Source organism: Cottoperca gobio, chromosome 15 (assembly GCF_900634415.1).
Source record: "Cottoperca gobio chromosome 15, fCotGob3.1, whole genome shotgun sequence".
NCBI classification, from domain to species: domain Eukaryota; kingdom Metazoa; phylum Chordata; class Actinopteri; order Perciformes; family Bovichtidae; genus Cottoperca; species Cottoperca gobio.
Window position 1 is genome coordinate 3,807,827 of NC_041369.1, and position 25,093 is coordinate 3,832,919.

General features: G+C 41.7%; 1 protein-coding gene across 2 annotated transcripts in view; it reads right to left on the minus strand.

Moving 5' to 3' along the window:
• Positions 1-2,435: 2,435 nt before the first annotated feature.
• bcl11aa (BCL11 transcription factor A a) overlaps positions 2,436-25,093 on the minus strand; it is a 51,120-nt gene continuing 28,462 nt past the window's right edge. For both annotated transcript variants that reach the window (XM_029449811.1, XM_029449810.1), the window contains exon 3: positions 2,436-8,268. In XM_029449811.1, coding sequence (XP_029305671.1) covers positions 6,026-8,268 — 2,243 coding nt within the window. In that variant the 3' untranslated portion in view covers positions 2,436-6,025. The remainder of the gene's footprint in view (positions 8,269-25,093) is intronic.

The window sequence follows — 25,093 nt, forward strand, 5'->3', positions numbered from 1 at the left end:
CGGTGACAAATGCATTATGCTTTTCACATAAACCAGGACAGGAGAGCCACAGTAAAGCAGAAAAGGCCTGAATGCTTCACGGGTTTATAACACAATGAATTTATCACAGAAAGAGAGGGAGAGGGAAGAGGCAGAGAGAGAGAGGAAGTGAAAAAAATATGGTGCTGATTTGTTTTATTTGCCCAGGCGGTGCTGCTGGTGGCTAGTCACATTGTTTAACAGGGAGTAAAAAGGAAACGTTAGCCACTTGTGGGTCCTGAGGTGGGAAATAAAGTCTCACAGTCCTCCCATGTCCAACACACCTGAACATCTCCGAACATTGAATCCCCACAAAGTCAGCGGCTCTCGGGGCATCAAGGTAACTTGGCAGATTAAGTTGCTTAAGTGAAAAGTCTTCGCTTTGCATTGGAGTTATCCGTGTTCTTTGTGACCTTTATGCTTGCAGGTAAATTTGACAATAACACCAGTAACACCCTATTTTACATTCACTCAGTGCAACACGTTCACACCTGGGAGCTGCCCAGTACAACCAAAGTCTTTAACTGCAGTCTTCCTGCAGCAGTTTCGGTTCACTGCCTTGGTCAAGGGCACCTCTGTCTGCAGTGACAGAAGAAAGTCTTGCTCCACCCTCCGAGTCTAGAAACCTGCTCCACTTCCCATGTAGTCTCTCTGTACTTTGTGATTGAGAATGCACAACATATCTCCATGAGAGACACAACCTGATAGTTTTATTTTAAGTTTGTTCATTTATTCCAGGTATTTCTTTTGAATTGAGGACAGAAATGGCTTTAAAATGACTCAATCTTAACTTTCTCCGTCTGACATTTTCCCAAATGGCAGCAGCAAACATAATGTATGTATGAGCATATAACCCATCATCTCCAGCTGTGGATTGTGCTAGTTTGTGAACATGCACAATATCTATGTTGTCCATGCTCACTCGTGCACTTTCTGCTATTGGTCACCACAATCTAACATGCAGTAGTTATTTAGTTGCAACCAGCAGCTCTTTGGCTCGCACTGTCAGTCGGTCGGTCCACAGGCATTTGCTCACTCTTTGGCCGTTTTCTTGACAGTTTTCGCCCTGGGAGGCTGAAATAAGTGTTGTTGAGTTTATGTGCGTGTGAATGCATGAACGTGTGGATGCATGCGCGTACGTGGTCACATTTACTGTGGATTTGCGCTGGGGGTTTTTTAAGGTATTGTTGATGCTAAAGCAATGAGAGCTCATGTAGTTTGTATGTGATTGCTAATCATTATGAGAGTCCCTGCATGGATGGATTATCAAACAGACCTACCAGGCACAGGCCAGGCTTTGGGCGGGGCCTTCATTTTAGTCTTTCTTTGGAAAATGTTGTGTATTTTAGATTTATTTATTTTATTTATCTCAATCTAAATGATGGTACCTTGTATCCTTTTTTTAATGATTGCATTCTCACCTCGTCTAAATTAAATCGGAAGTAATTAATCTTATATTTTGGCCCCTTAGCAGGTGTAGTGATGCTTTCTAAGGAGACTTGATGTGTGTGAAAGAGCTGAACAGAAGGGTGCGGTGGTTAGAGGACATGGTGCTGATTGAATTTGACAGATTTGTGACTACTGAGCAAACAGAGGGACATAATAATATTTACAGTAAGTACATTCTGTGAGACGTTCATATACTGTATGTTCTGCAGTGTGTGTTCGGGAGCTGTTATCAGCAACAGATACTATACTGTAGACTCTGAGATAGCGTACAATAAGTGAAAATGGTGTGAGGCACATACACACGTGTGTATACACACACACACACACAGACACACACACACACACACACACATGCATGCACTAAAACCAGTTGGGCTGTCTAGATCAACAGGTAGGATGACACTGCAGATACGCAGGTGTCAGGAGTTTTGGAAGTTTCAATGCACTTGCATATCCACCTGTTCAGTCCACCCACCCCTCCTGGGCAATACAATGACAGCTTACACAGACACACACACACACACACACACACACACACACACACACACACACACACACACACACACACACACACGTCAAGTCATAAAGTACATATAGTACAGGGCCAAAGGCTAGGGTGAGGTTGGGGATGGAGGGCTGAGTTCATTGGGTTCAAGCAACAGTGCGAGACACTGCCTTCATTAGAGAAAGCATGTTAAGAATACGCCCTGTGCAGGTCACCACTAACACCTAAAACACACAAGCAACACACACACATACAATGCTGACTTGGGAAAACGCTTCCATTTAAATAGATTTTTAAGAAATAAACATTTACATTACAAAACATATAAAAAAAAAAAGTTCATGATCATCCTAAGCAGTGCAGATACAGGTAAAATATACCAATGGGCTCTAGGATGGGGGTAGTTACACACATACTCATGCACACACACACGTGATTGAACACAATGGAGATAAGCGACAAGTGGCATTATACTTTCATTTTTTTTATTAATTGTTTTTCGATAAAGGGAGAAAATGGGCGTGTGAACAGGATAATGCAGACATCTGCCAGAAAACACAGACAGTGGTTTTCCCAATAGGACTGAACAGAGACCTCAAGAGTACAACAGAAATGAAAGAGCTAGGTTTGTCCAATGACCATGGGCCACCATTACAAAAATCAAAATAAATCAAAATTATATTATAATCAAAAATAAAAGATAAAATATAAAGAAATCAAAAATAAGGATCCATTCCATGTCTCTGTTTTGAACAGAACATAAAGGTAATAATAAATAGTAACTCCCATTGTAAAAGATAAAGTTCAAGTTCAAGTTACAACAAACAGCTCTCAGAATAGGAATAGAAAAGGCTGATAACAAAATATTCCGCATTGCCATTTACAAAAAAGTCTCAATTCAAGCAGGCTTCTCCACACCCCCCAGGTCATTTTTAAATATGCTTTGCATATGAAATTATACCCAATCTAAATATGAAGCACCATTTAGTATTTGGCAATGAAAAAAAACTGCAAAACATTTCATTTCTTTTTAAATGTATTTATTTTGACGCTTTTTTTCGTAATCCATGTACTGCATATGAAGTGTTTTTTTTTCTTTTTTTTCCCTCTCTTCTTGATGTTGGAATGTAGTCAGGTGGGAGGGGTGAAAGAGACAGAAGCACACAACAGAACAGGCCGACGTCAGCTTGCATTACTGCATACAAGAATGGCAGAGGGGGGGGGGGGGGGGGAAGGAGGTCCGAACCAAAAACCAAAGAAGATATGTACAACCACCTCTGTGGAAAGGAAACAGAGCGGTGGCCATCTGATGGCCTGTGATGCCTCCCAATGCCACATACTTTAGCTGCTTTTTTATGGGGTTTTTCCTTTTATTTCTTTAAACATACAAATAATTCGCACTATATTATCCTGCCAAATTAAAAAAATATACCGTGGCAGCTTGGGATTTTTTTTCCACTACCAAAAAAAGGTATGGTAAATACCTTTAGAGAGAACAAGCAACAGTTAAAAATACGAGCCTCAATATAAATACTATAGTGCCTACTCTAAGTGAACATTGAATTCAAATACAATTCTAGAAATACAGAAAAAGTAGACCATAAATGTGTTTAAGCATAGGAATTGACATGAGTGTGCATTTTCCTATATTTTAAGTTCTTTATTATATATTCATATATAATCTTAATCCTTTCCCCAATGCAAATTGTATTTCAACCTGAAGAGCTGTGAAGAGCCAAGGCAAAATAAAATACAAAACCATCACAGAATTTTTTTTTGTTTGTTTTTTTGTCTTTTTTTATCATTTCATATATACTGTGATCAGAGTCTTGAACACCACCAAGACGCTGAGTAAAAGAGAAACGACAAAAAAACTTAAATACAGTTTCCCCTAAAAGATAGTTAAGTGTAATTTGCAAAAACGTTTATTTTCATATCTATAATTAAAGGAAGATTTATACAAAAACAGATTCTTGCAGTGTGAGCAACAAGATTTGAGTGTTGGTTGTCTAGCCAGCAAGGTCTGCAAATTATTCAGGTGTAGGTGACAACAAAGTTACAATACAGCTCCTTAAAAACTGTTGGTGCTTCAGTGGCCAATTACAGCTGCATCCATTATGTGACCATGTCGGAGCCCTGGTTAGTTATGTAACTCGCATCAAACCTTTTAATTTACAGACCTTGCCGACAGGGTGAATTTTCAGCCCAGGCTAAGCACTGGTGTGTTTCTAGGGGTAACAAATTGACAAATGGTCAAAGGTGAAACGGCAAAGGTACAAAGATCAAGGTTCTTGAGGGCGGATTTGCTGGCAACAGATTAAGTGTCTCATCTTTTACTGCTTTTAACAATGGGACCCTCATCATCTGACAGCATTTCAACAATGTTTTCCCCTTCAGCGTAAACTTGTAAACTGGGGAAATTGAAACAGTGCACTTCATGTCTTACAAATGACAATCTAGATTTTAGACTCAACCCATGTACCAACGTTGCATCAGTGTGGGAAAATGCAAGAGAGATGCCGGTACTTATTAGTGACAAGTGCTATACCATGAACAGCTTGCATGAAATTCAACAAGGGAAAAAAAATCTCTCCTTTTGGGTAAAAAAGCAACAGCAAACAAAAAAAGTGCCCTGCATTAGCCTATGCATACTGATTAAAATTATCGCATTCACTCTTTTCAAGAGCCCTGGAGTACAGATATTTTTTGCAATTCTTTCTTTCTTTTTTCTGCAATTCATAGTTAATGACCCTGTTTTGATACAAGAAATGTAAAGTGAAAGAGATTGCCTCTGATCCCCGTAATATGTACGTAGCTTCCAGTTCTGTGTAGCTTTCTGTCTGTCTAGCTTGTAGTTATTTCAATGCTTTCAAATAAAGTTAGCCTGTCTTGGAGCTCATATATTACTTTTTGCATTGTTCCACACACTGACATAGCGAAACAGCGTTGATGGTTTGTGCTAATGCGGATACTTGACACTTCTCAGCCATGCGCTGTATCCCTCAAGTTCAGGATTGTACATTACAGATTACCTTTATCTTAAAAGTACCTCCTTACCAGAAACAAAACGACAAATAATTCAGATATACACAATACTGCTTGTACCATGCTTGCCATGAAATCCACATATTTAAGATAGCCTATTGAACATGTAATAGGTAGCTAAATGATGATTAACAAGAACTCTGTGATGAGTTGTCACAGTCCATTTGAGCAGTCAGGTGCTTGATGCAAGGACCTATCCTGGGTGGCTTAAACCTTTTAGCTTTATCTAATGTGACCCCAAACTTATACCAGATAAGATTATGGCCAATGCAGTCTTGAGATATCAAAGGCACTCTTTCTTATTCTACTAAATGATAGTACAAATTGAATTCTTAGCGCACCCTTGTCTTTTTGAAAGAAATTTGAAGGCTGTCATTACTTTCAGTTTAGTCATCAAGCCAATGCATGATTATTATTATTTTTAACCCTGTGTGAACATGCCGTCTTTTAGAAAGATCAGGATGAGTGCATTTCCAGGGTTGTAAAACGAGGGTCAAGTCACAGACTGTTTCTTTCCATGTTACAAAACAAAACTGTACATGATATGTGTTACAGAATGTATGCAGCATGGATGTATCTTTCTTGTCTTTTCTCTTTTTGAAGAATAAAAAGAAAAAAACAGAACAAGAGAAAAACAGCAACACATTTACTCAACAACTAACCAACCAGGGACAAGTTATTTTCTTTTTTTGATTAGCAAAAACATACTATGCATGCTGACTAATTCTTAAAAATGGAGAAGGAAAACTCAAAAAAGAAAATAGTACACAACATGTAAATTATTGCACAAGAGAAAGGCTCGAAGTTTTGCGTCAATGCAAGAGTATTGCCCCGATACAGATCATGCATTCAATGGGTAATGGAAACGGGGTGTGCTGGTGCAGAGCACATGGTCTTAAGCTTCCACCAGACTGGCGAAAGTGGAGTGTCAGGGTTGGGGCAAATCTACAGGGGGCTGGGAATAAACAGGGGACTAATGGCGGGGAAAAGGTCCCATAGTTCGGCCTTCTACTCTGACTTTATTTCGGTACTCAAAGGACGGTCACTGTGCCATTTTTTCATGTGTTTCTCCAAGGTGCTGTAGACACTGAAGGGCATCTTACAAATTTCACACTTGTACACGTCTTTGCCCACCTGACCGTGGGTCTTCATGTGGCGAGTAAGTTTGGAGCTCTGGGCACAAGCATAATTGCACAGGTCACACTTGTATGGTCTCTCCCCTGTGTGGCTGCGCCGGTGCACTGTCAGGTTACTGCAGTTCTTGAACACCTTGCCACAATACTCACAAGTATCACTCCTGCGGCCGTCCTTAGAGTTGGGACGACCCCCAAGGTGTGGTGTGCTGCCCCCACTACCTGTACCACTGCGGCCCGACATCCCACCATCCAGTTCCCCTGGAGGCGTCGAGAAACGCAGACTGCCATTCTCTGAAGAATGCTCAGACGAAGAGGCGAAGGGCGATTGTCTGGAATCCCCAAAGTTCAGAAAAGGGTCCTTGAGTTGTCGGGAGGCGGCATAGCCAGCCAACCACTGGGAGTAGACGTTCTCTGTGTTAGGGATTGTAGGAGTGGGCAGGTCAAATTCCTTTTCCAGCTTGATGCGTTTGGTGAAAGGACTGAGTGGACTGGGGCTACCCAGAAGCAGTTTTTTAGAGAGGCCAACAGAGGCAGATTCATTAGGGGATGCTCCCCGCCCGTTGACTGTCGAGACAGAGCCCTCTTGCCCAGGATCTGTTTCCAACACAGAGGCCCCATCACACATCTCACGATTGTGGTGATGGTCTTGGTTGAGGTGGTGGTGCAGGTGGTTCTCCTTGGCCATGGCATTTCGCTTGTGTGCGCTGAGAGCTTCACTGAAGTGATGCATGCTAGCGGCCAGACCCATCCCCTGCATCACCTCAGGAAGTGAGCGAGGGATTGACCCCTCATCAGCGACTCCTCCCAGTCGGCTTCCTATACCACCATTGTTTTCATGCTGACGTGCTGTTTCAAGGTTCAAACTAAAGTGAAAGCTATTGTTGTTTCTTCTGACTGCCCTCTCTCCATTCTGTTCTAATTCTTCCTCTACCTCCTCTTCCTCCTCCTCCTCCTCTTCTTCCTCCTCCTCCTCCTCTTCTTCCTCCTCTTCCTCCTCCTCCTCCTCCTCCCCATTCTCACGTAGCATGCGGTTATTCTCACTTTTCAGCTTGGCCACCACTGACTTAAGAGCATTGCTTGCACTGCCCAAGTGCTCGCTGGTGCCAGGCTCCGGAGAGGAGGCTGTTGAGAGACCGTCTTCTGACTTGCCTGTGTTTGGCGAAGAGGATTTGTGCATATGTGTCTTCATGTGGCGTTTCAGTTTGCTAGCCTGTGTACAAGCATGATCACACAGGTGACATTTGTACGGCTTCTCTCCTGTGTGGCTGCGACGGTGCACTATTAGATTACTCTGAAATTTGAAGGCCTTGCCACAAAACTCACAACACTTTGATTTTAAGGGTGTGGTGGAGGAGGGTGTTGCCCCTGCTGAGGGGAGAGGCGTAGTAGGAGTGGTCTGAGAACCCACAGGTGACTGCATGGAGCCTGGAAGAGGGGGTGGGGTGGCAAGATATGGAGGTTTGCTGCCCCCTGCACCTCCTCCACTTCCGCTTCCTCCTCCTGTCTGGAATGGCTGGAGCAGGCGTTGCATGGGGCCAGGCCGGCTCGGGGAAAGCGGGGGAGTGGACCCTGAATTGTTGCCCGCCAGCTCCCGTAGCCTCCGCGAGAAGTCCATTGTTGGAGGGGGGTCCAGGGGCAGAGGGGGATTGAGGCGCAGCACCCTGTCAAAGGCACTCGGATGGTGGGCTGCCAGCACCAGATCCTCTGGGCTCAGGTGGTGGGGGTCCAGGTGGTTCCTTGGAGGGGGGCTGAAGAGGGGTGGTGTGGGAGGGAAACGCTGATGATGGCCCCCACCAACAGCGCCAAGGGATCCCATTCCACCCCCTATTCCGATGCTGTCCCTTCCACCTGAGCCCGAGCCAGGGATGCGGAGGAGGTTGAAGGGGTTTGCATCAGGAGGCAGATGGAGGCCGTGAAGAGGTGGCTGAGAAGGGCAGTCTGCGCCCCCACCCAGGGAGGATGGCCCACCCATGCGTGGGATGAGAGGGCTACCGTGTCCACTTTCCAAGTAAATACGGAAGCCGTGGGTGTTCTGAGCATGCTGCAGCAGAAACCAGGCGCTTCCGTACGGTTGCTTACATGTAGTGCAGGTATAGGTGGTCGGCTCCTCCTTACCTGTTGTGACAGAGAAGAAAGAATCGGGTTAGGAAGAATTTTAACAGGAAAATCTATTAAACACTTTTAACATTAGGCATTACTGTATAAATCAGCCAATATGAGTTAGTCTAGTTAGTAGTCTGTTAAGCTGTAAAGACGGAATTATTTTAAACATTTTCGTTTCAGTTAAAGAAAAATCAAGCATTTTCAAATGCTGCAATCCTGTTCATTTCGGAAACATTCACATAGTTGTACATAAACATTACTTGCTACAGAATGAAATCCAGGAAGGACAACTCTTTTCAACTTGGCTGAACCAATTTTTTATTTGAACCTGAGGCCTAACTGTTACAGCTTTTAGAAGTGGTCGGCACATGGTGTTGAGGGCTTTCCAAACACAACAGTAGCTGTTATTGAGGTCATGCCCCACATGAGTAGCATGTGAGAAGTAGTGTGTGTGTTAGTGTGTGTGTGTGCGTGTGTGTGTGTGTGTGTGTGTGTGTGTGTGTGTGTGTGTGTGTGTGTGTGTGCATTTGTTCTTCTCCCAGACTGCTCTGGGACATCATTTTTCCCTTTAGACTGACTGTGAGTCCTTCATTGTCAGCAGGAGAACAAAGAAACAGGGCTATCCCGACGGACTACCAATAAAGAGGCTTGCTGACAAACACACATACACTCACTTGGAGTAGAGGCAACATAGAAGAATCATTTAGAACCATAAATACTGCTTCCTTTTTGTATCAACAATATAAATACATTAACAAAAGATATCTGACAAACTTTCTTATCTAATATAGCTGAGAAAAAGGTTAAGGCTATTTATTATTTCAAGGTACAACCCAGTCAGTAAATGATTCAGAAATGATTTTGTATTTTGGCAACAAAAGAATAAAAATCATATGTATGCAAGTTTATTCATGTGCACTAGTCATATTCTCGTATCTAGTGTTTAACACTCCAGCTGCCTGAGGAAAGTATAACAGTAGGAGTGTAAAAATATTTTGTCTCCAACCGTAGAGGAAAAATAACCCCTTCAGTCTGGCGTAAAGCTTCTTCCCTCAGTGAAGCATGGAGAGACGCTTTCAGACGGCGACGACAAGAACATTTAAAACAATAATTGGCTTTGAAAGGCCTCGGCGATGATGACCTGTGGTGGGACCCGCAGTGCATGTGTAATCTCATTAGGGGACCGAACCGACGGCCATCAGCTTATTTACAAGACAAGATGACAGACAAAACCCCGTCACTTCCATTCAGAGCCTTCCACTATAAAGCACAGTGCAATGTGGGTACATTTGACAAAGTTAACAAGCAGAGATACACATTCAAACATGAAGACACAAATGGATACACACAATCAATATGAAATACACTATATTACAGTATATAGAGTATATAAGAAGTTTAGATATTTACGTTCCAGGCATCACCATTAACTAATTAACTAAGGTCAGACGTTAACGCCTTACAACATTCTTGTGACCATATATGGGCAACCAGCTACAGAGAAGACAAAAAAGTATTTAAGGGAAGAATACTGCAGTTAAGGCAACTCCGGATTTGAATATACACATCGTTATTCAGTTTTCTATACTAAATAAAGCAATTACAATACATGAACATGTTCTTACGTATATAGTAAACCCTATATCAGCTAATCCTGACAGCCCTAACACCCCACAAATTAATGAATCACTCCATTAATGACAATTTGATTCCAAAAATATCTTTATAAAACAAAATCTAAATTATTTCAATATTTTACAGCCATATTTCAAATTCTGGTTAAAGCTGATATGTCAGAATATTTCCTTTCAGGAGTTGATGGAAATATTGTTTATGGTACAACAACCACGAAAATGATATCAACATCCAAAAGTCTCAACAGTCGCAATACATTGAAAAGTGCTGTATTGTTATTGCAAATCAGAATAAATAAACAGCTATCATTCTAGGGGTCGTAATATTAATGCTAATTATCTTAAATGATTATTTGGTTAAAAATAAAGACCGTCCTTTTCTGCAACGTGTCATGAACCAAATATTAAAAAGCATCCCATTAGTAAGTAAACAGGTAAGTGGGTTTAAAAAAATACACATGAAATAGGACAAATCACTTGCCAATTACCGGCAGAATGACTATGACAAATTAGCAATGATACTAAAAGGATGTCATGGTTTACATGGAAGCTTTTATACATCTGCACACTGCAATTTACCTCTAATAGCCAGAAAGAAAGAGTCAAAGAGGTTGTAGAGAAAAAACTGATTTAACACATATCTGCAAGGGAACATTTGTGTGTATTTAAAAGAGATGTAACTTCCCTCACGCTGTGGGACCTACTACACAACATATATAAACACTCGTTTGAATTGACAAAGATTATATTGAAGTGTGAAAGTATGGTGGGTTGTCGTCAACTAGAGATGTGAATGTGTTCAAGTGCCTGTGTGTAGACTACGTCCTGCCTTATATTTAAGTGTGTAGGAGAAGATTCTTCCCCCTCTTTCATTTTCCTCCTCCCTCTTTTTGACCACCCCTTCCGTTCTCCCTGTCTCTCTTTCTGGACACACACACACTTATCCCACATGACCAACAGTTTGAAAAGGCAGCTAAATTATGGATCATTAAAACCGGCACAAATTACCAGTAATTGTGGCCACCTGCATTGGATCTAACCTGTGAATATCATTTGCATTATCAGGACCAGAGAGGCTTGATTTATTTATTCATCTTTTTCCTTCCCCTCTAATTCTGGACACTGACAGTATTGACAATAACACTGCACTTTTTCCACTTAAGTTGAATCAGGAGATGGATTATCCTTTCGGTACACATTACATACAGGAACCATCATTTATACAGAATGGGGGCAGTCCTTTCCTTTATTGACCATCCGCCTTTCTTTTGCTTTCAATGAAGCAGTCACATTTAAAGACTAGTTTTGAAAATGAAAAATGTCTGTCTCACAAGAATGTAGATATCAGGTGACTGATATCTACATTCTTGTACACACAAACTATATGTGTTTGACGGTAATATATGGAGGGCTTAAAACATAGTTTAGTTGTTCATAAATTCACAGTTTTGCTTTGGAAAGTGTTTCAGTTTTGCAGGATTTCATATCAGACTCTACTCAAAGTCAAAACGCTTGTCTGGAAAATGAGGCAGTCACAGGATTTGCAATATACTTGTTCAAAAGAAAGTAGAAGGAAATAGTAACTAACCACAGAAGAAACCCAGAATAAATGTATTATGTTGTTTGATAAAGGGTTTGACAGACTTTAATATTGGATCCCTTCCTCAGCTGAATGGTGAGCATGGTTTAATACAATAGTCCCCAAGCTGGGGTCGAGACCCTCATAGGGGCTCAGCTCTTTGGTTGGACTGGTCACACGTGGTGTCTATCTGGTGACAGGAGGTAACATGTAGCTTTGTTTTAAGATGTCAAAAGCCATAATGGTTAGGAAACAATTGGTTTTCCCAGCTGTTTCCAAATGTGTGATTGTATTGATACCGATTCTGTCCTGAAATAGTTCAAATACCTGAAGTGATTCAGTTATTAATTGATGCATGAAAATGGATGCATTGAAACGGTACAGAGGCCCACTGAGGCTGCGTCTGTACAGGGCCCACATTTGTGCTACATCGATTCATCAGTGAAAGAAGGACTGTGTTTGAGACAAAGATGTGGGAAAAACAAGTGCAAGGCACAATAGTGAAACTCTTGAGCTAATACACTCCTTTTTGACTTGTAGCTCAGACTTGTCTGCACACTGATTGAAACTGTAAGGTTAATGGATTTTAGAGTAGGCAACCGCTCCACTCTGTCTCTCTGTAATATACTCCCATCAGCCACTTCATTAGGCAAACCCTCCACCACTGGGAGGTAGAAAAATGAAGTGAGAAAGCGGAATGGAGAACGGTAGATGAAGATAGATAGTCAAAGAAAAGGAAAGAAAGAGATTAGATAGGAGAAGTAATCCCTCTGGTTTAACTTTAGATGGAGGTGACAAATTCCTGCTGCAACTTTTGCATTTGGATTCAGCAGGAATGTTAAGATGGGAAAGAGGAAGAGAAGAGAAAGGAGGGAGGGAGGGAGGGAGGGGGTAAATAATAGCATCCGGTTCTTTACCTGGGGTAAATGTCAAAGCCATACAGCCACTAGTGAGACACCAGAGAACACACACACGCGCAGTTCCACAAATGCCTTAAAACTCGATACCAGCCATGCTACAGTGACAAGCACAGGCATTAAGCCCTATTAAGCCAAGGGCATTGCCTGGACACTTATGTGGTGCGTGATGGGAGAGGGAGACAGTAAGGCAGCTTGGCTCATGTTTCACGACACCGTTCTGTGTGTGTGTGTGTGTGTGTGTGTGTGTGTGTGTGTTTGAGTGTGTGTGTGTGTGTGTGTGGGAGGCCGAGCAAGAGAGTGTGTATGTGTGTGCAGCAACTTCCCCTGGCTCTATCCATCCAAGTAGGTGAAGCACTCTGATCCAATGGAGCTGAAATAAAGCCAGTGCAAACTGACGAGACACACTGTCCATTCAGAAAAAAGGATGTGTGAAATGACACAATGCAAAATTCACTGTTTTGCTTTCACGGTTCAATTATAAAGATCCCCTCTTCTTCACATAGTCTAAAAGAGTTATTCAATGCTGGGAGCTGACGGAAGTACTTAAGGCACATTTATATTTTCTGCTGCAAGGACATATGATTGTCCACAAGGGTCCAGAAATGTCTGCATGACACGACTGCTCATGTCGATGAACATACGCATGTACGTGTCTATAGGCTGCACATGCCATTCCTGAAAAGCAAAACCAAAAGGTTGCCGTGCATTTTTGGAACACGTCCACATGCAGAGGCACAAAATGTGGTATGTACAGAACTGCGTGTGCATACGCTGTCCTTGCCTGTTTTGGAATACACAGTATAAGGCGTGTTTGTGGTACTATATGGAACACTTAGAAGTGTACATTTAAGACATTCTGTCCTGTAAATTAGCTGGATACCAACATTACATTCCTCTTCGGCCAGCTGGGAAACACAAATGGATGCCAGGGCTTGGCTACCATCAAGGACAGAGCTACAACTATCTGACTGGCCTTACATGATTTCATCCATCTCTACATTCTCAATTTGTTCTGCTTTTTAGTGTGATAATTCTCTCTATCCTTCCTCTCTGTCTCTGTATTCCTTACTTTCTTTGTACTACAGAGGACCCTCTCCTTCACAGCCCACCCCTTCCCCCCGCTCCCCTCTCTTTCCACCCTTCGATGGCTCTCCGGTAGTGTCCTTGGCTAGGTCCACTTCTGGGTGAGATGATAGTAATTGAGGTAATGGAACATCGCTGAAACAGGATTAGGTACGCATACTGGGAGTGAGGGACAATGTCCCTTAATACAATTTGGGATTTCTGTCTGAGCCTCAGGCTTTCAGGATCTGCAGCTTGTATTTACATCTGGGCATCGCAGCTCACCCCTGATCACCCCCAGCTTTACCTTAAAGGGGTATCTGAAAATCTTTCTAGAATGTTAGCCTTCTATTAAAGTGCACATGTGTTATAATGTCTAAATGAATTTGCTTTAGCAAAATATATATATTTTTTTTTTTTTTTGGTACAGAAATAACCTGGCCTCCCTGTAGTACAATATTTTAACATCCAAAATATGCGTCATTTTGTAGCAATAGTACGTAAATAATACAGTTAAAAGGTAGCAACAGTAAATGTCTTTATTCCATACATAACATGTTTGGTTAAACAAACATTGGTTGCCATTAACATAAGACAAGTTAACAATAATTTGACTACAAGTCATATGGACTACAATAACATAACCATATTTAACCTAGCAGTATAATTGTTTCTTTACACGCCTGGTCAAAAACAGAAAGAAATCCTGAATCCTGTAATGTTTGTAACATTCCTTTTGAATAAGGCAAATTACAAGGAGCAAACAGAATGTGGTATGGGCAATAATCTCTTCATCTCACTTGACAACAATTATGATGGGAAAATTGGTGACATGTGTTCTGTTCATATATGTCTCACCTTCCCTCTCCCACTTTTATAATCCATATTTATTTTCAGTGACACATATAAGTGCTTGCTGATCAACTCTTGTATCTGCTGACTTCCACAATACATGTGTAGTGTAACTGATACACTTCATTCCTCCATTCTCCCTCCATCATCACCCACTAAAGTGCAACAGTTGTGGCTATCTGCTACAATCCCAACAGTCAGTTATACTTTTCAAAAGCACTTTACCATATCATTGTTGTTGTGTGTTACCCTCCATTATGGCTTCATGTTTTATTTCAGAACTGCATGTTCTTGTTTAAGATGGGGATTTCAATTACCCTCGGGCATATATATGAAGCCATTAACAAAAAAACTAAAAAGCATGGTGGTCAAGCTCAAAGACAAAGCTGTTATGAAATCTGAGATAAGAACATTGTTTCATACTTGAGTGGCATCCTATTAGATCGTCACACAATTCCTGTTATTGCTATATTGGGCTAAATTCTACCACAAGAGAAGGAATCTGCACTGTTCTCCTGTCCCCCAATTAGTGTCAAGCATATTTACTAAGTGGACAGCAAACAATTGGAACGCAAACCGTGGCTGCTAGTTGTCCTGTCCGTTCACTGAAGGAACGGCTCTACTTCTTTGATAAATGAAGAGGATTCATTTACTGTATGTAATGTTAGTAGCCGGGCAGGCCTTTGACCTCATCCAGGTGTTCAAGTGTTACTAGATGGCATTATGAGGATCAGTGTTGCAAACTGAAGGCCTCACTATGCTTCAAACAGAGTGTTTGTCAAATGTATAGGGCGTCTGAAACCTGATTTTGAATGGCAAAGTCATGGGGAGCTGCTTTTAACATTTTTTGCAACTTTCTAAGCCAGACAGTCCAACAGGCATGGCCATTTTATGCAGTAGCTAGATGCAGAGGTGAGACACGAAACAGGTATTGAACTTCTCTTTCAACCTCTAAATCATTACACAACTACACAACTTTCAGCAATAACGCTTTCAAAGCGGGATGCCTGTCTGTCAATGTGAGTGTGTCAATATATTCAATTCACTGCTTCAACACTACAAAGATATTGAAAAGACATTGTTCTTGGAGAGAGGTAAGGTGCACTTGAGGTGCACCATGGGCTGTAAGGAGCCTGGTTTCACATCTCCCTGCATGATTACAATGATCCAGGTTTGTGATTATCTATCAATCAAGTAATTATTTAACTCCTCAACATCTGAGTAACTTTTGCTGCCTCTGCTTCATGTGTGCTCAAATCCTGGTTATGATCTGTTTCCTTTTGGAATATCCTATTTAACTGGCGTCTTGGAGATAGCTCCATTCATAACTCTCTTTCAGATGTGACTCTTTTTTTCATCTTATCACTCATCTTGATGAAAGATAAGAGATAATTGTTCATCTGAATTACCAGTGTCAGGGTTACACTTTCACTTTAGCTTGTGGAACATGATTACATGCTTTATTATCACAATCGCTATGTTGCTACTTAAATCAAAGACACTCAAATAAGGTGAAAATGTTTGAAATGGTTTGCATTTATATAGAGCCTTTCTAGTCTTTCGGCCACTCAAAGCACTTTTTATACCACATGTCAACATTCACCCATTCACGCACACTGTCATACAGTGATGGCAGGGCTGCCATACATGGTGCCAAATTATCTGTTCATTCACACACACAGTGGGTGGGGTTCAGTATCTTGCCCAAGGACACTCGGCATGCGGACTGGAGGAGCCAGGGAACAAACCACAGATCTTCCCATTAGTGGACGACCCACTCTACCTCCTGACTGCCTACCTCCTGGCTTATCTATGCATCTGTATCTGAGAACGTCTTGCTCATTACTACTACTGGAGCTTTAGCTATTCTTTGTCACTAAATAAAGTTTTGCAAAGTAAAGACAGAACATCTGGAAACTTGATGAACATCTTTTCATCTTTAAAAGATAGCACTTTAATCCACTAAAGCTGTCAGTTTCATTGTATATCAAGGTGGGAAGCAAACATACTGTCACCGCTTAAACCCATATGAGTTGAGCTTAAAATAGCTCCAAACAACTTTTGCAAAAGATAGCCTGCAGGCCTGACAATAATGATCTTGTATTTTTATGGAAGGAAGAACGATGAACACATTTGAATTACCAAAAACAACAATGGATTATTGAGCCTGTCTGATTACATGCTGTGTGCGCATGGATGTGCGCGAGAATGTGTGTTTCTGTGTGGCCCTGCTGAACAGCCACTCTACGCTGATGAGCAAAAATATCAATACCGTCTGTCCCTGTGTGTGTGTGTGTGTGTGTGCGTGTGTGTGCGTGTGCGTGTGTGTAGGTGTAGGTGTGTGTGTGTGTGTGTGTGTGTGTGTGTGTGTGTCGTGGGGATATATCAATACCTTCTGTCTCTGTGTTTGGAACCCCTGCTGTGCTACAGACTGTGCTATCTGCAATTCTCTCACCAGTGCTCTACTTGGTGGTGGTGGTGTGTGTGTGTGTGTGTGTGTGTACACCCGTGTCCACCACCCGTTATAGCTGCCATACAGTTTCCTTTTCTTTCTCTTTTTCACACACAAAAACACACCCTCCCTCACACACACACACACACACACACACACACACACACACACACACACACACACACACACACACACACACACACACGCACACACACACACACTCACACACACACAGTAATGTATCTCGTAAAGTCTGTTCTAATGACACAGCCAGGGCCCTTAAACTGTGTTTATAAATGCAATTAAATGGACCGGCCTTTGTAGAAGCATTCAATCGCAATGTAGCAATGATCCAGTGTGTGTGCATGTGTGTGTATGAGTTAGTGTGTGTGTGTCCATTTGGAAGACCGGTACTCATGATGGCAGGGACAGCCTCCACTTAACCCCAAACCACCATGGCAAAATTACAGAGCATCCAAATTACAACACTTATGTGAGCAGAGAGAGTGAGAGAGAGAAAGAGAGAGAGGGGGGTGTTGAGAGAAAAAGAAGAGAGAGAGAGAGAGAGAGAGAGAGAGCGAGCGATAGAGGATGAGAGTATGGAGAGCCTAAGGAGTAGCGGTGATATCTCTTTCTCTCTTGCGCGGGGAGAGAGGCTTCGCGCTACGCGCGCGTTGCGCGCTTTCGCCTGGGCTTGACGCGCCGCCTCTTGTGAGCGTCCTGGCGCTCGGTGTTTTCTCTGCCTTCCCGCCCTCTTTTCTCTCCTCTCTCGCCTCTGCTCGCTCTCTCGCTCTCTTCCTAGCTCTCGCGGCGCGCTCGGCCTCTCTCGGTTCTCCTCCTCCGCGCCCCTCTCTCGTGCGCGCTCCCCCGCCCCGCGCCCGCTTGCCGTCTTTGCTCGCGCGCCCGCCCCCGCGCCCGCTCGCGCTTCGCTCGGCGGCGCGCGCCCCCCGCCCCCACAAAAAAAAGAGAGAGAGAGATGGAGTTTGAAAGAGGAAACTTGGTCCTGACACACGCAAACAAATACACACACACACACACACACACTCGTGACTGACTCAGCTTGTGGACTTCTACTTGAAACACAGAATCTGTTGTATGTGGTGGCATCAGGTTGGTTTTGATGTTTTTGTCACTGCAACTATTTAAATCAAATCAAAACTTTGGAACCAAATTAAATTATATCAATGATTGAAAACATGTCATCATGTTTCTCGTGCAAAAATGTATTGACAACTAAAAATATCAGTTTATTGGTAGTCTCAGTCAAAAAATATGTGTCTGAGTAAAATTAGTCTAAAGTGTGAGCTACCAAAATTGACAAATTAGCAAAGGTAAATTAAAAAATATATATTATTTAAAATACATTACATTGACAATATAATTTTTCCTTGAAGCAAACACACACATACAAACTTGTGTCTCGAATCCCTGATGGAACAAGAGCACACGCTGAGAGGAAGCTGATTTTCTTTAGTGCCACAAGCAAGAGGTCACTAAAGACACACACACACACAAACACACACACATTTATACACAAAGCCAGTCTGGTATTGAATGATCTGTAGGGACCTGCAACAGCTGCCAAGCAGGACAATTCAGTCATCAGTGTGTGTGTGTATGTGTGTGTGTGTGTGTGTGTGTGTGTGTGTGTGTGTGTGTGTGTGTGTGTGTGTGTGTGTGTGTGTGTGTGTGTGTGTTTGAGTGAGTGAGTGAGTGAGTGAGTGTGTGAGCCTTGCAGTGACCACAGTGGGAAATCACTCTGAGCCGAGCAAACACCTCAGCTGGCCGGAAGCCCACACACATACACACATACACACATACACACACACACACACACACACACACACACACACACACAGCTCTTTGCTTCATCTCTTCATCTAATCCCTCCATCTGTCCATCAACATTGCATACAGGTGGCTGTCCTCCCTCTCTGTCTCCTTGTTTCTCCTTTATATTGCTCAATCCCTCTTTTTCTTTTCCACATACCATCTAGTTATCTGTTTCCACCTCTTTCACGCATTGAAACAGAGAGGAGAAGGAAAGGAGAGGGGGAATCAAGGGGGGGGGGATAAGGAAAGAAGAAGAGCATAATGATAGAAGATGAATATTACAAACAGCCACACACACCAGAACCGCCCACACGCACACACATTTGTGGCAACATGTGGACAAGCTGCGACTTGACTGAAGATGCCACGCTGCTGCCAAAAACCCTTTTGCCGGTCTATTCTTTCACTCCCTCCCACTTTCCATTCTTGTTTTCTTCCCTCTATTCCCTTCTTCAATCCCTCCCCTCTTTTAATCCCTCCATCTTCTCCTCCCAGGTGGGAAGCACTCAGCGCCGTCTCTTTAATTGTATTCATCCGACAAGGCCAATCGATAGAGGACATATTTAATACAAATTTATGACTATTAGCCATCAGCGATAAAAAGCCTTTTTTTTCTAGATATATCTTGCTTGTGGTGAAAGAGAGGAGGAGGTGGAGTAGGAGGAGGAGGAAGGAGAGGAAATACAAGCCATCCTGCTTTTAACACAAACAGCCTCCCACAGTCTCACTGTCCGACCTTGGAGAGATACAGTTTAAGCTGCAAAAAAACACGAGAATTTGAGATTTCTTTTTCGTTCTTTTTTCACACAAGGCTTCAACTTCAAGTGGGTCTCGGGTGTATTTGGGAGGTTTTTCAGGCATTTGATTTCAGTGCACAGTTCACAAGAGGATTTCAAATGGACTCCAGCACAGCGGCACTTTCTGCAGCAGAGATAATAAATAATTATATAGACTGCTTATTTGAGAGATAAACTGCTTCTCGACTGGTCAAAATGCAACATGATATATTGTACATAATGTACATAATCATGCTTTAAATAATGTGAATTTTTAAAAGGAAAACTTAGACTATATTTAATGCTATTTATAGTTGTTTCTACAAATAATGTTCCTGCTAAGAAGCTAAATATTGCATTCTCTCAAAGTTCCCAGATGTGGTCACTGTTATGTTACATACAGACACAAACAGCAAAGGGAGTGTTGCAATGAGATAAAGCACAAAGACAAACTCCCCTCCAGCGCTCCTTCACAACCTTGTCTACTTAACAAACACATAGGCTTGATTCATTAGAGCTGCAGTCACTACACCCTGAGAGCCCTATCGATCCCCCAGACGTTTTCTACGGGCCGAGGAAAAAAACTGAGAGCGGAGAGAAAAGAGAGAGATGGAGAAATGGAGAAAGGGGAGGGGAAAAAAGAGAGACAGGCTGAATATATGGCTCTGTTAATATGAAGCGAGCAGCAGTTTACCTGCCTCTTTAAATTCATTCTAGTGTGCAAGGCGACTGTGACGGCTCCCGGAGAGAAAAGCCCTCCGCTCCGTTGCCAAAGGAAATCTTTCGCCCTCCAAGAGAAACAAGGTGTGCTTGAGCTCGAACCAACGTCTGATGATGGAGAGATTTTTGGTTTGCGTGAAACCACCAGTAAAATACATTGGAAAGACTAGATGTCACCATGTTAACCCAGAAAAACCCTTTTATTTGTACAGCTGATTGCACCAACGTTATGCAGTGATATCATCATAAATCACTAGAAGAAAACATCACAATCACTAATGACAAAAAGAAAACTCATAGCAGCTCTAAATACAAATGCTATATTACAGTAAGAGGAGGGAACTATAAAAATCACCCAAAATATTATTCCAAAAAAGGGTTAAAAAAGTGTAACATGAAGAGTATCTCCTCAGTGTCTGGAAAAATGGTTTCAGCAAACTTGTGACTGGTCCATGCCTTCATGAGCATATGGTATAGACAACGTTTTTGAACGATAAAGACTTATTTTTGTTTGTGAAGCGGTATTAATTTCTGCACACGCACACACACACACACACACACACACACACACACACACACACACACACACACACACACACACACACAAATTCACACTGACATATGATTGGGGCCTGGCCACCAGCAGAGGACAAAAAGGCCAGTAAATAATTAAGAAGTGTAAAAAGCGAGAGGGTGGTGGGCGGTGCCACAATGCATGGAGTCCTTTTTTTTTTTTGCATTTATGAACTTGTACAAAAGTCTTCAGCATTTAAATAAATGAATACAATCTGTAGGTGACATCATTCAGATGTCAGGGCATACATGTGACAAACTGTGAGAGTATTTCTGTGGGTGTATGTCTTCATGTGTGAGCCCAAAGATGCTCCATTAGTGATTTGGAAAGTGGTGTGGGGGCCTGGCATTCCCATCAGGCCCAGTATGGCCTAAGTGCTGCACCACACACACTCCCAAACCCTAACCAACCCCACCCTTATGGGCACAGCCTGAATGCCCCCCTCCCTCCACCAATCCTTATCCCACCTAGGACGACCTAGTAGCGCCTCTCAGCCGGGTCCAAAACACCACACACACATAAGCGCACGCACACACTCATGGTCCACTAATGACCAAACCCAAACAGCTCCCAAACAACTCTCAAAAGCTATTAGGAGAGGGCATTTTGATGGGGAAGTGATTTTTTTATATGCCATTAAAAGCCATGGATAAAATGGGCGTTCGCGTAAATACAGCCACAGGTCGAACAGAAGGGGGAAGCCAAACAAGGATAATTGAGAAACCGTAATTCCCCCCTGAGATAAAGGTAGAGGAGTGTCCACATGTTGCTCTCTGTCAAAGTGAAGAGTATGTAGAATAAGTAACAAAGGGGAAGTTTTGAAGTTTTGAAGTGCTTTTGGGGCCTTCTTTCCATGTTCAAGTGTGTGGGCTTTGTTATCACATGAGGCCAGTGACTTTTAAAATTAATTTACTTCAATCTTGTGTTATTCTAAATACTGAAGAATCGTGTTGGGTCACTCTCCCCGTGTCAGCTCGTCAACTGAGGGTTAACAAGGTCTATCTGCACTTTGACGAGTTTTGAGAAAAACGCATTTGAAAATTCAACAGTTCATAACGTGGACACTATAAAACCAATTCCAACCAAAGTTGACATATCACATGCTACACACTAGGTAGTGAAATTAAGACTATTTGGGCCAATTCAGTGCGCATTATGGGTAGAAACAAAACATAATTTTGCAGATAGACCTTTGTGGTTCCGAAATTGTTGGAAACCCAGAGTCCCAAGTCTATCTGACATTTCCCCACCCGGAAATTGAAAATGTAACCCTCAACTGTATTTTATGCAACTTAGCTTCATTTTAAGCTCTAAAAATGTTTACACAAGTTCCACGTGGCAGAAAACTTAAAAGTGAAAATTATATTTGCTAATAAATCTGAATTTTTAAGACTTTTTATTAAACTACTAATGATCTTAACATGAACTACTATATATATAAAACAGTTGGCAGCAAAACGTTCTGAATAAGTTATTCTAGTGCTTAAAATGATCACGTGATTCATCAGATAGACCTTTGTGATACTAAAATGATGCTTTGTAGATCTCACTGACTCAGCAAATATATACAAAACCTGCATAAATGAGTGATGCAGATAGACCCTGTTAACTTTAAATCCGTTTGAGACATAGACCTCAAATTTGTTCAATTTGTCAGATAGACCTTGTTAACCCTTAGTTGACGAGCTCTCTAACTGTCCCGTAAAGGCAGAACATGCCCAGGAAATACTTAATGTTGGTGTCTCTCACAAGTTGGATCATTTGGATTGTTAGCTATCGTCACTAAAGTACACTCTCCTGAGAATGTTAAGCTGTTTAAACTCTGAGTTTTCAATGCAGGCGGTGACACTAGTGAGGCTCCTGATGGGGAGAAAATAGTTATGGTTCCAGGGTAAACCAGGTCCATTCCTTGCAAGTGGAGAGTGCTAGGAATCACGTCAGGTCAGGTTGAGACACGATTTAGAGCCGAATATGCAACTTTTTCCTAGAAGGAGATGGTGGGCTTGGAATACCTGTCTATTACCATCCCTCCTCCTACTCTTCCCTTCCCTCCCCTTTTTTTTCCCACAATTTTGTCTCTTTGTCTCCTTAGAACAGAAGCGAGTGATAGAAAGACAAAACATAAGCATCACTCATCATGGAGCAAATACACCGACACATACACACACTCCTGACTCAACCCTATTCAGCATTAACAGCAACTCATTCAGCACTTCAGCAGTATTCCTAAGCCCTCGTTATAATAAAAAAAACAGTGGAAGAACACGACTTACAAAGGGGAAACATTCAAGCACCCTCGGGGCCTGACACACACACACACACACACACACACACACACACACACACACACACACACACACACACACACACACTCCTCACATTAAGGGATATCTTTCTCCTCCTCATTACCTCTTAATAACCCAGAATGCTGTCTATTCATAACAGCTGTTAAGTAATCTCTTAAAAAATGCTTCTTGGTGAGAAGGTCACTTAGCCTATTAGAAAAACCTGTCAGTGTTTGCTGGTCTAAATCCTGCAGAACATGGGAGTGGCCAGGGGAAATGATCTTATAGCCACAAGTTGGTACATGAAACGGCCTCCACAGTCTCTACAGTGTCGAAACGTGATCGACTTTTCCCTGCTTTGAATTGTCTCTGCCTTAATTTAGAATTTGTTATGTACTCGAAATATTTTCATCATTTGTGTGATAAGAAATGAAGAGTTAGACTTCTATGGGCTGACAACAGTTTATGTTTAGAGTAATGTTTTACACTTTTAGTCTTGACGTTGGCCAAAGTCACACATTGGATTGCTTGTTCACACTACACGACCAAATATGAATAAAGCAAACATATTGGATAACAATCAGGATGTGCTAGACAAGGTTGGAAGTTCAGGACAGTTATTAAACAGGGGCACAGCAACCATTTAACTGCAAACTGAGGAGGAGCTCTGGAGCTCAATTAACAAAAGAATATCACCATGAAACTTCCCCAGCTGAGTGTGTACATTAAGACAATTATTTTATAATGTGCATACATTTCCAGAACAAAAATCTGAACATTACAGAGTGAATTTAGAATATGTCTTTGAATAATTCTATAAATCAGAAAAAACCGTTGACAGACATATAAAATGCAATACAATGTTGTAATAAATATATTTATTTAATTGCTACTGAAGTGGAGATTTCTGGCTCAGTATGAGAAAAAGTCATTTAAAGATCTTAAGCCTATGAATTGTAAAATTCCAAACATTTAGCAGAACACATTTGAACTAATAGATGAAATCCCCAGTTGATCAACTACATTAAGACAATTCTTTTTTGTATTACAATATTTCTGAAATGATATGTTTCAAAATACAAATGAGGCATTATCTAATGCAAATTGTAAGAGAAATAAACAGGCGCAATTAGACAAAATAAGTCAAATAAAGATTTAAATGTGTATTTTGGATGTTTTATTTTAGCTGTAGCTGCTATGGACAGTTAATGTAGAATGTCATAAATCATGGAATTGTTTAATATCAAAGTTATTTTCTGGCAGTAAAGTTATTTGGTCCCCTTGTTGATTTCGAGATGAAAGCATAGACCAGCGTCTCCTCTGTTTCACAGGACCGTCATCAGTCATGCAAGCTTTATGATGCAAATGTTATAATTTATGATGAAAGAGCCAGTTCATCCAAATAAATAAAAGAAAAATATATGGTATCTATGTAGATATAGTTTTAAAATATCCATCTCTGACATGTTTAGATGTCTGCCTGCACACTAAAAAGGTTAATGGAATTGTTTCTCTTTGCATTGAAAAATTACATCTTAAAAACATTTTATAGCAACAACTCTTTTTCAAAATCAGTATTCCTCTGGTCATTTTCTTTCACAGCAGCACATTTTTACATCTACATTAACAACGGCTCTGTTTCATTAAGTGTCCCAGTAAGCCAGTTAGCCAGCATGTGCAACACCAGGACCCTGAAACTGGCTCACCTAAGAGGAATGCAGTTTTTATTAATGTGATTAATTACAAGTCAAACTGTCTGCTGTGAGAAATGTCTATTACTCTGGATAATCCACAGCACTCACTGTGAACTGTTTTCATTTAAACTACCAAAAGAAATAGAATAGTCTATGAAAACCTTTCACAGTGAGTTATTTGGATCATCCTGATCAACAAGGACACTGTTTATGGGACTTTTTTTTTCTTGTAACCAACATGCCTGCTTTGTATATGGAGGACATTTAGTAGTGTGTCAGGTACACACATTAATATTTCCTCAGCACGAACTACAGTGTTCCCTACAGGCTGCCCCTCCTGGACCCTGTAAAATCCTGCACCACTTATACAATCGCTATATGTCTTCTTCTCCCAGACCTGCTACCTGTAAGCTATACTCCCCCATCTCTCTCTCTCTATCTGTCTGTCTATGTACCC